The following is a 16252-nucleotide window of genomic DNA, read 5'->3' as shown; positions in this document are numbered from 1 at the left end:
CATCTTCGGATTCTTTTTTCTCTGGATTGTTCTATTTTTGAATCGTTTGGCAAAATGTTTCTTTCTCAGTAAGTAACTTCTTCCCGCTTGTCTTTCAAGGTGTCGGTTTTCTGTTTTGTCCTTGTTTTTACTACCTTCTTCTCCAGCCTCATCTTTCTGGCAAAGGTGGATAGGTTCACTAGTGAATCCAGAAAGATCTTCAAGCTGCAAAACTAAACCGACAGGTAAGAAACTATTTGTTTTGCAGCGTGAATCTTTTTGGATTCACTATGCTGTGCATAGACTTTGTAGCGGTTTGTTATTGTTGTGGCGGCTGGGTGGAAGATGAGCTTTGTTTGTTGAAAATGTGTTGAAGCACCTTTTGTCCTACTGGTGCTTCCTTGTTCATCTGTATGTCCACGCAGTAGTGCTTAGTGAACGTGTGCACTGAAGCCCATGTTGCCGTCAGGCATATGTCTTGAATAGGTGTGTTAGCTAGGAAGGCTATTGTTGCTCCCTTTTTCCTAGTAGAGTGGGCTCTTGGTGTGCCTATTTGTGGCATAACTGTATGGTCTTTGCGATCCATCGTGCAATTTTTACCTTTGTTACTGGTTTGCCCAGGCAACTGCTTGCGAAGGACACAAAGAACTCCTTTGTCTTCCTGTGTGCCTTGGTCCTTTCTATTTAGTGCATTACTGCCCTTCTAGCGTCCATGGTGTGCAGTGCCCTCTCTGCGCTTGTTGTTGGCTTCTGAAAGAAGCTTGGTATTTGTATAGTTTGGTTGATGTGGAACCTTGACACCAACCTTTGGCATAAAGTGCGGCTCAGTTCTCATGACCACCCTATCATTGTGTATTTGGATGTAGGGTTCTTGTAGTGTTAGTGCCTGTAGTTCGGTCACCCTGCGCAGCGAGGTGATTGCCACCAAGAAGGCTGTCTTCATAGTTAGTATTTGTAGTGATGCCCTATGAATCGGCTCAAACGGCACCTTCATGAGCTCTGTTAGCACTAAGTTGAGGTTCCATGCCGGCGGTGGCATCCTTTTTGGAGGTGCGATCCTCTTCGCCCCTTCCAGGAATCTTTTCACAATCTGAGATGTGAAGAGGCTCTTCCCCGTTTCTCCTCTTGTGAATGCCACTATCGCAGCTAGGTATACTCTAAGCGAGGAGGAGCTTAGGTTCTCCTTCAGCAGGTGTGCGAGGTATCTTAACACAGTTGACTCTCTTGTCATCTTGTTGTGAAGTTTTTTCTTGTGGCACCATATTGTAAATCTCTTCCATTTGGCCGCATAGCACTGTCATGTGCTAGGTCTTCTTGCCTCTCGTAGAACCCTTAGGGTGCTCTCAGGTAACTTCAGGTGCGCAAACTCTAAGTCTTCTTCAGGAGCCACGCTGCTAAGCTGAGGCTCTCTGGCTCTGGATGTAGGACCTCTCCGCCTTGCATGGAGAGTAAGTCTTTCCTTTTGCCAAACTTGTGGGGTGCATCCTGGGCCATTTCCATTATCTGTGAGTACCAGGTCTGCCTGGCCCACTGTGGAGCCACCAGAATCAGGGTCATGCTGCTTTTTCTGCACTTGTTGAGTACCCTGTGTATCAGTGGTATCGGGGGAAAAGCGTAGGCCAGCTTATCCCCATAGGGCATTCCCCAGGGATCCTTCCCCCCCTGGTTGCCTGGATGCGAAGCTTTGGCATTTTGCATTCTGGTGTGTTGCAAACAGTCTATTGCCAGTGTTCCCCACTTTCTGAACAGTCTTTGCGTCTCCTGTGTATTGAGCTCCTACTCGTGGGATGCCGATGTCTGCCTGCTTAGCCAGTCTGCTTCCACATTGTCCTTCCCTCGTTGGTGTATGGCTAGCAGGTCTATTCTTAGTGGTATGGCCCATCTCCATATTTCCTGAGCTAGTTTCGATAGCGGTGCTGATTGTGTTCCTCCCTGCTTGTGGATGTAGAACATCGTTGTGTTGTCTGTCTGGATCAACACTTTCTGGCCGTACAGTTTCGTTTGGAAGGCTTCAGGGCGCGGAACTCAGTCTTTAGTTGATGTGCTTGACCGCATCCGCTGGGGTCCACAGGTCCCGCACCCTGAGTTTGGTCATGTGTGCCCCCCATCCCTTCTGGAATGCCTCTGTGGTGATGGTCACTGTTGGGGTTGGTGGTATTAAGGGCTTCCCTTGTGTCAAGTTCTCCTTGTTCCACCACATCTCCTCCTGCACTGCGTGCGTCACAACCACTAGATCCTCTCAACTTCATGTAGCTTGTGACCATTGTTCTTGCAGCCATTCCTGGAATGGTCTCATGTGGAGCCGTACATTTGGGACCAGATGTATGCAGGAGGCCATCATGCCCATGATCTTGCTCCGCCCTCACTTTCAGAGCTTGCCCCTTCTGGTAGCGGTGCGTCTCCCTCAGTAGGGCCAGTGTTCTCTTGTTGCTGGGCCACACCCTGCTTTGTACCGTGTCGATCTGCGCCCCCAGGAAGATCTTTACTTGTTCTGGTTCCATTGAGGATTTCCCCCAGTGAATGGAGAATCCCAGGTCCACCAGTGTACTTGTCACGCGCTGTGCGTGTTCCTTGCATGCTCTATATGACCTTGCTTTTATTAGCCAGTCGTCCAGGCAAGGGTATACATGTATCCCCTCCCCCTTAGGTGTGCTGCCACCGCCACAAGGCACTTTGTAAAAGCCCTTGGTGAGGATTTTAGTCAGAATGCCAGGGTTGTGAACTGGTAGTGATTTCTGTTGATGGCAAATCTCAGTAGGTGTTTGTGCCGCCTGTTCATTTAGATATGCAGGTAGGCGTCTTTGAGGTCTATGGTGACCATGAAGTCCCCCTCTCTTAGTTGAGGAATGACCTCCTGCAGGGATGTCATTTTGAACTTTTGAGTTCTTACGTACGTTTTTAAGAACCTTAGGTCCAGGATGGGCCTCAGTGTGTCGTCCACCTTTGGGACCAGGAAGTATGTTGAGTATACTCACTGTTAGATTAATGGGGTGTTCACCCACAAAATCAAAAAGGACCTGGGTATTTATGATATAATAACAGTGGTCCTTGACTATAGATTTAAAATGAAATCATCAGTAAACCAATATACATTACGTAATGCGAATCAATCTGCATTTATCAAGACTAAATCTGTATGGGAGAAAAAAGACTTTTTTTTAAGCTCTCTGTATGGCCTACAGAGACAGTACCCAAGGGGAACAACTAAATTTACAAGGAAACGAACCAAACAATAATGGTATAGTCTCAATTTCAAATTTTATCAGCAAAAAAAGCAAACAATCACATTTATTTACAGTACCAACAGGGACAGTGCTGTTGATATCAACAGCACTTAAAAAAAGTCTTTTTTCTCCCATACAGATTTAGTCTTGATAAATGCAGATTGATTCGCATTACGTAATGTATATTGGTTTACTGATGATTTCATTTTAAATCTATAGTCAAGGACCACTGTCGAGTATACTCACTGTTCCTTTCTCTGTAAGGATCTGGTTCAATGGCCTCCTTTTGGAGGAGCTCTTTCGCTTCCTTTTGAAGTAGGTCTAGGTCTTTTCCTGACTGCGCACTTCTTTTTGGTCTCCTGTTTGGCAGTGTTCTTTCCAGTTCTATGCAATATCCGAACTGGATGATGTTGAGTATCCACTTGTCTGTTACCTTCTTCCATTGCTTGAAGTAACTGAGCCTGCCTCCTACTGGTGTTACATGGTTGTAGGTGTTCTGTCCATGCAATCCTGCGTTTGTTTTGTCGTGCTCCACCCTGCGTGGGTGGGCACGTAGTGTGTGGCAAGTCACTTAGAGGTGGCTTGGTGGCCCCCTCTTTTATTCTGTCCACGTCCATTCTCCCTGCCGCGAAAGTAATGGCCACTTTGTTGGTAGTGCCAGGTTTGTTTCTGATGCCCTTGCTGTGATTGGCTGTCCCCCTGGTTGTACTGCTGGAAGGTCTGGTGGGACGTTCCTGGCTAGTTTCCCTCTCTTCCGTTAGGCCTCCGTGACTGAATACCCCTTTTTGTGCCCCTGAACTGTAAGGCCCCCATGGACCTTGCCGTTTCGTTCTTCTTGAGTTGGGTGAGTTTTTCATCCACTGGGGCCCCAAACAGTGTCTCCCCAATGAACGGGGTGTTTAGGATGTTGTTCTGCACCTCCTGTTTGAAACCGGATATCCTGAGCTAGGCCGGTCTCCTCTCTGCTATTCCCAACATCATCAGCCTGCTGGACGTGTCCGCACCGTCCAAGACTGTCTCAAGGCAAGAGTTTGCCACATTTTTCCCCTCTTCCACGAGGTGTGTCGCTCTCTGTTGGTACTCATTTGGCAGATGTTTGAGCAGCTGTCCGATTTTATCCAGGATCTGGTACCGGTGCCTGTTCAGCAGGGCGTTAGAGTTAGCCATGAGCCAGTGCAATGCCGCATTTCTCTCTATCTTCCTCCCTGTTAGGACCATCCTCCTGCTTTCCTTGTCTGGTGGTGGACCTGTTGTTGCTGACACATTCGTCCTTTTCCTGGCGGTCGACGCAATGATGGAGTCCGCTGTTATCAATCCTCTGATGTAGGGAGGATCCTTGGAGGAGTGCTTTTACTTCTTTTCTGTCCTCGGCGTCACTGACCTGCAGGTTGCTGGTTCTTCGAATGCCTCCCTCCCCTGGGCCATGACACTCCAGCATGGGAAGGTACTGGCTCCTAGTTTGTGTCGGGAGCAGGGTCTCCAAGAGGAAGTCCGCCTTGGGCTTCTCCTCCTCCAGCTTAACACCAAAAGCTGCTGACGCATTTTTTACGGCGATATTGTAGGCCCCAATGTCGTCTGGCGGCGAAGGCCTAGAAGGATACGAGTCTAAGCCCTCTTCTGGATTTTCGGCGTCGAGGTCCTGCCACTCCAGGTCCTGCGTTCCCCAGGATATTGAGCCGAGGAACGTTTGTTGATCGTCTTCGACCTCCTCCTCGTAGTAGGAGGCTTCTTCCAGGTTCTCAGGACTTTTCGGCGGCTGTTCTGCCTCGAAGTCGTCCTCTTATTCCAGTTCGACGATTACCGTTTTTTGTTTCGACGGAATCGCGAAGCTCCTCATCCTTTCATCGAATTCCTTCTTCCTCTGCAGGATGATGCCCATCTCTGCTTCGAGCCGTCTCTTCTTCCTTTCCATTTCGGCGGTCTGTTCGGCGTCGAAATGCTCGGCTGATCTCTTCTACACCAACGTCGAGAAGGGCTTCCAGACATGCTTCGGATCCTTGTTAGACGCCGAAACGCCTTTCGGGTCCTTGTCTTTCAAAGACGTACGCTCCTTCTCGGTGATGTTCTTCGAGGACCTTGGCTTTTCGCCGGTCTTAGCCACCTGGGAGTCCTTATCTAAGGATCCGCTGTGCTGCTTGCCCCTGGATGCATCTGCGGCCTTCGAGGATTTCGGCGCCAGTGCTCCTTTCGGGGACTTTGGGTCCGTTTTTTGAGTGTCTTGCTCAGACCTTCGAAGGTCTTTCGGGGGTTAGGGGTCGTTGACTACCTCCTTTGAAGTCTTCTTATCGGTCTCTACGATCGTGTAACCGGCGTCTTCCTCGGCGACGTAGTCCTCCTCATCACTCGATAGCCCCAGGTCTCAGAGGGACGGTGGTTGGCCCTTGCCCTGCATGCTGTAATTGGCTCGCCTTTGACGCTCCCTAACCCGGAGAGTCTTCGGCGTGAAGGCGGAACAGGCGTTGCAGTCCTTGCTCTTGTGGTCGACCGGTAGGCAGAGTTTGCAAACCGGGTGCTGGTCCTTCTGCGTGTACTTGTGATGGCAGTTGCTGCAGAATTTAAACGGTGTCCTTTACATCTCTCGTGCTAAGGGGGCCCCCTGTGCGCACATTCTCTGTCAGACGTCAAAGTTTTCATTCTCCTTAGTCGCCCCTGCTCGATCGTGATGTTCCTCGTCATCTTCCCTAGATTTTCGTTGCAAAATAGTCTTCCTTGCGTTTTCTTTTCTCCAAAAACTCTGGAGCCCTTTCCGGAACGATCCAGACCCAACGGCGGAAAAAAGGATCTGAAGATGGCGCCCAAAGGTGGGAGCTTCTGCAGGAAGCGTGCCGTCACAGGAAGTACACCAAAGGTGGGACGTCGACGCCCACCTGGGCTACAAAAAAAAAAAAAAAGAAAGAAAAGACTACGATTACGGACCCAACCACCAGACCGCGGAATAATGCACAGCATAGTGAATCCAGAAAGATTGACGCTGCAAAACCGAAGCCTGTCGCGGTATGGGGGGTGAACAGGGTCGACGCATGTACTCACGACCTGTTGACCAGCTGGAAGAAGATACTCGTCTTCTGATTGATCCTCAGCTCCGGAAGCTGAATCCTCTGCTTCGGAAATAATGTCTTCCTGCTGCTGTTCTTCGTACTCTACCTCTATTGGAGCCTCGTCTATGATGAGGTCTGGTGTCGATGAAGATGACTGCGCCATGACTCTTCGAGCTCGACGGACCCTGATGGTCTTCTTGGACCAGAATGAAGCGCATGCCTCACAATTTCAACTCTCGGGCTCTGGAGACAAGCACAGATTGCAAACCTCATAAAGATCAGGGAATTTGTGTCCACACTGAGGACACTTCTTGAAGGGTGTTCTTTCCATGAACCAAAGGCCCAATGGCGCAGTTTGGCCCGACGAACACTGGAATCGAGAAGCGCAAGCCTTTCTTCGATGCGGGTAACTGGAATTACTGTCTAAGACGATACCGATGGTATGATGGACTGTAAGTCGTGATAAGCGTGGCTCAAATCCACCCGAGTGACTTACCACACTCACCTATAGTTACCCAATAATAAGTCAGCCGGACAGTGGAGAAGAATAAACAAGGTAATTTTATTAGGCCACAAACTCCCATATAAGAGGGCCCCGTCCGACCTCACCCCTAAGAGTGCGCCGAGAGGACTGACCCATCCCAACACAGCAATACATTATAACAGGATACATTGGAGTAAAACACGCCCAGTCTGGAAAAATACTGGACCCCTGGAAGAGGGAACAATGGCCTCACACAAGAGGCATCTGCACCTGCGATGGCAACATTTCTTATCTCGGCCCAAGGCCGCGGAGCCAGGCCTCAGCGTCTCCAGCACATGAGAACATCACTGATAATGAATTTGTTATAGTTTCGATCACAGTTAGCTGAGAAAGGAAAACTACTGCGTTAGCATTTCATTCTCTATTCCTACGGGAGGGGTGAGTGAGTGTGACTCGCACGCAAAGGGAAACACTCCAAAATGGTGGCACACAAGCGAAAACATGATAATGTAACACGCATAGATGAATATTAGATGAAGAATATGAACGTAAATGCATAAATAAATATACCATTGGTTAGACACATCATGCTAAATCATAAACGTAAATGTAAATGGGCGGGGCATCGGGAAATGAAACCTATCAGTCGAAAAGAGATCGGCAACGGGACCGAACGATAAACACATCCGAGCCCATTGGCGGAAAAAACAATCTAAAGATGGAGTCGATGCCCATGCGCACTACGATCTACAGTAGGAGTCATCCAACAGACAAAGACTCTTCCAAGACAACAACAATGTGTAATCATCCGGGCCCACCAGCAGATGGTGAACTATGCAATAGTGTGTGGTCTGCAGCCCATATGCCTCCAACATAGTGTTACCGGTTTTGAGGTAAGTATTTGGTAGTGGGAGTTGAGGTACTGGGGGTAGACTCAAGGATCCCCCAGGGTCAAGGATGCACTCTCAAAGGCAGTGTGTGTAAAGGTCCAGGGCTTCCAAGGCTGGCACAGTAAGTGCTGCAGCCCTTAGGGGTCTTCCCTGGTCACAGTTTCCTGATGGCAATCGGGTTAGTTTTGGGGAAAGCACACACGTCCTGGAAACCTGATTGTCAGGGACCCAGGGCACATTAAGTCAAAGTGCATCAGAAGTCTGGAAAAAGTGTGATTGTGTGTGTGTGGGGGGGGGGGGGGGAGGGGGTTGGGGGGAAGCTGCAACAGAAACCCACTTTCCTACAGTGCCAGTCTGGAAACTAGCTCCCAGTATTCACAAACAAAACCGAGTAGCAGAGTTAAGGACTTACAAGAAAAACAGACAGTATTTTAACAGTCCAAGAAGACTCTTACATTTAGAATTCAGTTATACTCTGAAATAAATGAGGCACGGTGGATTCAGCCTTTCCTTACCTGCTGATACACATCGAAACGTTGGGCTCTGAAAACACCACCATAGCTGGTACCTGGTGACTTTAACCTGAAATAACACCAAAGTAAACAGTTGAACAAATCAGGAAGCTAGATCAGCCTTGGTAAATGGCACTCACACAAGCACAAAATCCATCAGCACAGTAACCATTATGAATGGAATGAAGGATTTATTTGGATATGCAGGCAGCAAAAGAGATCAAAATCAGGCTCACCAGCATAAACCACCTGTGTAAGCCTTTTTAACATCTAGTAAGAGTGAAGGACTATCAAGAAAAGACCTCGCAATCAGAAATGACCAGAGATGTTTTGAGAAATGTGCCTTTTTAGATTCAAAGGACAAAATAAAAATATCATGAAACATTGGAAGATTCTGTATAGTTCTCCCATTCCAAAGTTTTACAAATCAATGGTGCTTTATACTGCAGACATTCTTTCCTTCAGCATGAAAGAATAAGCCACTTACCAATGCACTTTGTGGGAGAAACTCCATCTTACCACAGATTCCTCACCTTTTGAATACTTCCCCAAGCATCAGACTGGATCTGTAAAATCTTCTGCAGTAGTCCTGCATGACGGTAGGAGGTGCTAGCGACTCAATAATCGATACACTTCTGACGTGACATGTGCAGGCCAATATAGGAGCTACCCATGTGCGCTGGCATATGTTTCTTTCTAGATTTCCCCCCCTGCAGATGCACAGCCAATCAGATTAGTTGTAAACAATGTGCAGATTCTGAAAAATGGGTTCTTTTTATACGGACACCAGTACTCTGAACCGGGAGATGGGAGTTTCAGTGAGGAATCTGAAGTTAGAGTCTCTACCAGACAGAGCTTTACCGAAGGTAACTAAGGTAAATAACTTGTTTTTCCAATATAGACTTCTAATCACAGCCTCCCTGCCTTTTGAAGAGATACCCAAGCAATTCCACATGAGTGGTGGCTATGTTAAAGGACTTATACTAAAAAGTCCTCAAGAATCGACCAGACCTGGCTGTCTAGGCAATAGTATCTGGTTCACAAATTGAGAGACTACCACGTTATGTCGAGAACAGACTACCTGCAGGCCAACACAGTAGTACCAATCTTAGCCCTGGCAGAATGAGCTTGCAAGCCAGCCCTCAAGAAGCTGCGTTATGCCCAATGTGTACCAGATCTTGATGCAAAGTAGAATCCAGTGTGAGATGTCCCTCTTCTGAATGGCCTTACCTTTGCTTGCTCCAGTGTACCAGATAAAGAGCAGATTGTCCACTCGGTGTGCTCTACTACAATCGATGTAGAGACTACGACTCTTTTTTAGATCCAACCGGTAAAGCTTTCCTCCTTCTTAGAATGGCGAGGCAGAGCACGAATGCTAAAAGGGGTGATATTCTAACTAACATGAAAGGGAGTCACCAACTTTGGAAGGAAGGAGGCTCAAATCTACTGAACCCGTTTGTCCAGATAGAATGTGGTGTAGGGCGGTTTAATAGAAAGAGCCTGCATCTTGCTGACTGGTTAAGCCGATGAAGCCTGGGAGAACAACTATGAAGGAGGTCAACAGGCAAGCACATGAGGAAGATGAGGACCAAATGAAAGCCTGAATTGGACATAACAAATGGAGAAGGAAGGAACATATGTGGTAACGATTTAATGAAAACCATTACAACAAAGGATTTAAATAATGATGGCTGGCCTGGCAACTGTAAAAAGGTCAACAGGTACCCTTTAGCATTGCCCATAGCAAGGGATTGCTGACGAGAGCCAAAAAAATTAATTAAGAACAAACAGAGAACTTAAGGCAGTTTAGCTGGGAGTGGGTGCATTCGTTTAGCAGAGCAGCAGGCCACAAACTAATCCCAACAGGCATATGCAGATATGGATAAGTTACTTACTGTAGGAGAGTAGGGTCTGCTTCCTATGGTCACCCCCACTTTTTGCTTTTGCTTTACTGGTTTTCGACTTAGATGTGGCTGTGGGCCTGCTAATCAGACCCACAGCCCAGATGCACTCCTCTAAATTCAAACCATGTACTCTAGTTACATACACAACTGGGAATTGATTCGCCTTGTGAGCCCCTGTAGAAGTGTACCTTAGGTACTCAGGGCATAGGTGCAACCAAGGCCTACCAGGGGCTGCAGCATGTATTATGCCACCCCTGGCTGGCCACTCAAACTGACACAACTGGCTGATCACTCAGCTGGGGCAAGGTTGTGTAATCACCCCTTGCTTAGGTATAGTATTCCTATATCTACCCTTAAATATAGACACACAGTAACCTATAAGTCACTCCTATGGCAGGCCTTAACAATCCTGGAGGCAGAGTGCTTGGTTATGTGTGAGATGGTGCTCTAGCATGAGCTGAGCCTATCTGCAGCTTTCGGAACCATGTCCTTATAGCTGTTCTATGATATTGCCAAACCATACACTCTTAAGTGCATTATAATCCTCGCGGTTAAATGCTAACTTTGGTTTGGCTTTATCTAAACATGTTGTGTAAGGTGTCATACGCTTTGGAATACTACCCCCTCGCCAATTCTGGCGATGGGGGTAGCATTCCACCCTTCTAGAGGGAGAAGACATGTAGTTGCTGACTATCCCGGTTAAAGTTAACCAGAGCCCCAGCGTCACAAAATGGACGCTGCTGCCACAGACACAAGTCTGACCTCCTGCTGCTGGGAGTCCTTCCAGCAAGGGAGGCCTGGACAATAGGTTTCCTGCCTGGAGAGGTGCGAGCACCACCCCAGACAGGATTTTGTGTATTGGGACAGGGAGGGCTGAATAGAATGAGACATGCTTGGGGCACACTTGGTGCTCCATGCATACCCCAGTTCAAACCGGTTGCTGGGGCACTCCAGCCCCACTTCTGGCGCGAAAATGCACAAAGGAAAGAGGGTGTAACCACCCCCCTTACTGGTCCCACCCATAGGAGGGAGCTAGTGAGTAAACCAGCCCCCTTTAGTTGTATAAAGGTAGGAGCTGACCCAGGAGACTTTAGATTTATCCTGATGTAACTTTGAAACGAAACTCTGGACCCTTCGACATTCAACCCGACTTGAAGACTGAATAATCTCCCTTGTGGCCAAGGAGTGACCACCCTGGGCAACCAGGCACCATCCAGCAACTCGACGGCTTGCTTTGTCCCTGTTCCCGCCGGAACTCGAGCACAGAGCCTGACAAGACCTCGACTCCAGGACTCCTCTGACCCCACTGCACGACTCCAGCACAGCTGAACCCCGTGGAAGGCGTCGGACTCCGTGGATCCAGGCAACTTGGAAAGTCTTCAACTTGCTAACAGCGCAGCTCATGAGGCATCCTCGAAGCTGTGCTCTGGGGACTGAGACACCCCGACACCGAGCTCCACTTGCACAGAAGATCAGCCCTCCACACTCCACGAGATCTGCGTGGGGCCCTTCTGCTTGTGTTCTGCTAGACGCGTTGTCCGGTTGCTGGCCCGTTGGCTAGTAGCCCTCTGACGACGATCCATGTGAAAATCCATCGCTGGTCTGGTTGCTCCAGACTGGCCCTTGCTTCCCAGAAAAGGTGAAGTACCTCAGACCCACCTGGTCTGCACCAGAAGCGTTTTGTGTATCCTGCGTGGGTTGCCTTTGCTTAGGCTTGTTGGCTCCGATCTTGAAGCCGACCCCTCCATCTGCGAGAACCTTCGTAGGACAGCTCCTCTCCAGCCTCTGGTCGTCCTAGACACCTCCTGGTCTGCGTGGCTGCAACGACAAGCTTCACGACAGCACCTGATTGCTCCTCGACGACATCTGGTTCCTTCCTGGTTCCACCCGGTCACTGGCTAGTGATATAGACTCTGTACCCTCTGCTTTCAGGTCTTCTTCAACTCCGATCCACCCTTGGATCCACCCGGACATCTTCCTCCTGGTCGCCTGCAGCATCTTCTTCCGAGGCTCTATAGGAATCAACGAGAAAACCCGACACACTTTGACACCTATGCACCCACAGCCCGTGGGTGAGGTAACGCGAGTACTTCGGTGCTCCTATAGGGATTGACTATCCTAGTGTCTAGTTTTGTTAGTTGTACATTCCTAGTTAGACCGGAAGTGTCCTAAAACTCCATTTACTTACCTTTGACGTTCCTATTGACTTTCTATTGACTCTCGCGTGAGTGTGCTCACACTGCACGCGCCGCCTGTGGGCCTCCTACTCCTAACCTAAGGGTCATATAGTGTAGCCCCAGCGATTCCGTAGGCCCTAGGCCTTCTCCTTTCCCAAGTCGTGGTTCTTATACCACTTACTTAGTATATAGTTTTACGCGCCTCTAGGGCCTAACTGTAAATTGTGCTATTTAAAGTATCTCTAAGTGTAACTTGTTATCTGCTTTTGCCTCTGACCTCATAAAGAGTTCAGAGGAGTGTGTTAGTGAATAAATACATATATATTTTATATATATCCTGTGTGGTGTCCTTTCACTTGGTATTCAAGGGGTTACATATAGTAAAACAGCTGGCTTTACACGCCCTCAAGAGTCTTTTAGCCTAAAACTGTTCTGTCCACGCTACCACTAGGATAGCTGGTTCATAAGGTTGACTTACAACCATCACCACAAGGGTTGTTTGGACTGGTGTAAGGTAATCACTAGAGCTAGTGAGTTCCATATACCAGGCCAACTTCTCACATTGGTGTGCAGCAGTTGGGATTAGAGTTTGCTGTTGTTTTACCACTTGTAATCTTGAGATATCATTTGAAAGATCACATAGGTACCTGTAGGTACATATAAAAACAAGTCTTAGTATACTTAAGTTCTACTGAACTTAGCTGTTGTAGAGCCTGGGCCTAGCACACCCTGACTACAACTCCTAGACAGGTTCTTTAGAAAACACATAGTGTAGGTAGGTGCAACACCACACCACCTCACTAGAAACCATGTCTCAGTCAGTGAACCCCAGTGGTTTTCTGACTGCAGAAGTAGATCCCTTGAGGACTGCTTCAAGTTATGAAGCCTTAGCCTTTCCAGAGTTGAGACAATTGTGCACCTCTAGAAGGCTACAACAGGGTTCCAACCCTACCCTCAAATTCCTGATTGAGTTATTAGAAGAGAATGATGCTCTACAGGCCCCTAGCACAGAGGCTTCAGGAAATTCAGATGAAGTCCTGCCCTCCACAGAGGATACCACTGATACTTCTGTACCTGAGGAGGAAGAGGAGGTAGAAGAAGATGATTCTGATCTTGAGGTTAACAGCCAGGTCCCAGTCAGAAGACTTAGCCAGGCTAACTTAAACATACATGGGAGTCAGTATGGGCAGCCCTCATACAGACCCCCAAGTGGGCTTAACCAGAGGGAGAGAAGAGGGAGATCCCACTCCAGGTACTCTCTCAGGTCTCATGCTTCAAATAGCTCTCATGGCCTTACTCAGAGAGGGATGACTTCCCCTCAGAGAAAGGAACATGAGGCAAAGATGAGAGAAGCTGCTCTTAGGATTGAGAGACAGGAACTTGAGGTTGCCCTGGCCAAAGAGAAGCTTGCTGATACTAGAGAGCATAGAGAGAGTGGGTTAGAACCCACTGGTGGCACCAATATCCCTAAGGATTAAGATAGGTCCTATGAAAATAGACACCTAAGCAAGATTGTGCCCCCCTATAAAGAAGGGAAGGACATCCACAAATGGATTACTGCTTTGGAGAGGGCCTGCAAAGTGCAGCAGGCACCCCAAGGTCAGTGGGCAGCAATCTTATGGCTCTCCTTTTCTGAAAAATGTAGAGATAGCTTCCCCATCACTAACTGTGAGGAGCTTAACAACTACTCTGTCCTGAAGAGTGCTCTGATTGATGGGTTTGGCCTAACCACTGAACAGTATAGGTTGATGTTCAGAGATAACCAGAAGACACAGACTCAGGACTGGACTGATTTTGTTGATTGTGCCACTAAGGCTCTGGAAGGCTGGTTATTGGGAAGTCAAGTTAGGGACTATACAGGATTGTATAATTTGATCATGAGAGAGCAAATCCTTAGCAACTGTCAAAACCAGCTATTGCATCATTACCTGATTGACGCCGATCTGACCTCTCCCCAAGAATTGGGAAAGAAGGCAGACAAATGGGTCAGAACCAGGATCAAGCAGAAAAACCAGAACCAAGGGGGTGATCAGAAAAAGGCAGACCAGAAAGGTAATGAGCAGAAACAAAAAGACTAGAAGTCTTCACCAGGCCCCAAAAAGGCACAGGGGGAGGGTGGCTCCAAAAAGAACAAACAGAAACAAGAAGGTCCAAAGAAGCCCTGGTATGGATACTGTAAGTCAGTCTCTCACTGGTTTAGTGAGTGCACCAAGAAGGGCGCAGCACCAACCACCATTGCCCCTAAGGCAACTCTTCCCACTAGTCCAGCTGTTAGTGGTGGTTCCCAGCAAAAGGGTGTAGTAGGGTTAACCCTGGGAACTGAGGTGGACCCTGGCCTAATCAGAGTATCAACTCAGGCTGTTCTTGTCTGTGATGGGGACATAGCAATGTCCTCTACTGTAAGTCCCAGTAATCTGAGCATGTACAGCCAGACGAACAAGTTACTTACCTTCGGTAACGATATATCTGTAAGAAACAGTAGTTAGTATTAGATTCCTTACCTTAGAATATCCCCAGGCGTCAGTCTGGATCCGGAAACTTTTGCGTAGCAGTACCCCTGCGCGTCGGTAGGCGTCGTCTGCAGGCGTCCCCTGCGGCTCCGCGTCGTCGGCGTCGTGCGCCGTGATGACGTCGCTGGAGTATATAGACGCCGCCTCCGCGCGCTGACGTCAGTTCTTTGTACACAGCTTTTCCGCGCCAGAACACGCAGAGCCATGTGAGAACTAACACTGGTGCCATTTGAAACTAGGGCCCTGAAAGGGATGTCCTTAACCCTAGGTATCAGTTCGCAGAACGGGGAGGATGGGTGGGGCGGTAAGGATTAATACTAACTACTGTTTCTTACAGATATATCGTTACCGAAGGTAAGTAACTTGTTCATCTGAAAGAAACAGGTTAGTATTAGATTCCTTACCTTAGAATAGATACCCCAGCAATACCAACCCCGGTGGTGGGTCTGCGAACCAATACAAACCTACACCAGAAAGTCCTGGAGGACCGAACGGCCAAAGAAGCCATCCCTCCGGACTTGACTGTCCAGGCAGTAGTGCCTCGCAAAGGTGTGCAGCGAGGCCCACGTGGCCGCCTGGCAAATGTCCTGCAAAGGGACTCCCCGGCCCAGGGCAGTAGTAGCCGCCGTGGCCCGAGTGGAATGGGCCCTCAGCCCAACAGGAGGCTCCTTCCGAGCCAAAGAGTAGCATGCTTTGATGCACAGGACGACCCACCGAGAGATGGTTCGTTTCTGCACCGCCCTTCCCTTCTTCTCACCCACGTAGCCAACAAACAGTTGGTCATCCACCCGGAACTGGCGTGTGCGATCCATGTAAAACGAAAGCGCACGTTTTGGGTCCAGACGATGGAGCCGCTCTTCATCCTTTGAAGGATGCGGAGGCGGGAAGAAGGAGGGCAAGGTGATGGACTGCCCAATGTGAAAAGCAGAGACTACCTTGGGCAGGAAAGAAGGTCTAGTCCGAAGGACCACCTTATCAGGATGAACAGACAAGAAAGGAGGTTTAACAGAAAGAGCCTGGAGCTCACTCACTCTCCTGGCAGAGGTGATGGCCACCAGGAAGGCCGTCTTTAAAGTGAGAAGACGGAGAGGACAGGAATGAAGGGGCTCAAAGGGAGCGCACATCAGGAAAGTCAAGACCAGGTTCAAGTCCCACTGAGGCATCACGAACGGAGTTGGGGGATACATGTGCGTGATGCCCTTCAAGAATCGTAACACAATAGGGGACTTGAATAAAGATGGCTGATCAGGTAGCCTCAAGAAGGCGGAAAGGGCAGAAAGATAGCCCTTGATAGTGCCCAGAGCAGAGCCCTGCTGGGCAAGGGAAAGGAGGAAGAGGAGAACCTCAGACAGAGGGGCAGAAAGGGGATCCACAGCCTTTGCTGTGCACCATGCCACAAATCTGTTCCACCGGCAGGCGTATACCGACTTCGTGGAGGGACGCCTGGCTGCCAGAATTACATCACAGACTTCAGGAGGCAAGTCAAATGGCCTCAACTGCCGCCGCTCAATCTCCAAGCATGGAGGTGGAGACT

General features: G+C 48.7%; 1 protein-coding gene across 13 annotated transcripts in view; it reads right to left on the bottom strand.

The window, feature by feature from the left end:
* Window positions 1-16252, bottom strand: part of PRRC2A (proline rich coiled-coil 2A) — a 1857131-nt gene that overhangs the window by 72445 nt on the left and 1768434 nt on the right. For all 13 annotated transcript variants that reach the window (XM_078645954.1, XM_078645958.1, XM_078645955.1 and 10 more), the window contains one exon: window positions 8131-8197. In XM_078645954.1, the coding sequence (XP_078502080.1) occupies window positions 8131-8197 (67 nt within the window). The remainder of the gene's footprint in view (window positions 1-8130; window positions 8198-16252) is intronic.

This window comes from Lissotriton helveticus, chromosome 5_1 (genome assembly GCF_964261635.1).
Source record: "Lissotriton helveticus chromosome 5_1, aLisHel1.1, whole genome shotgun sequence".
Classification (NCBI taxonomy): Eukaryota; Metazoa; Chordata; class Amphibia; order Caudata; family Salamandridae; genus Lissotriton; species Lissotriton helveticus.
The sequence above is the reverse complement of the archived record's forward strand: the minus strand, read 5'-3'. Positions and strand labels throughout refer to the sequence as shown.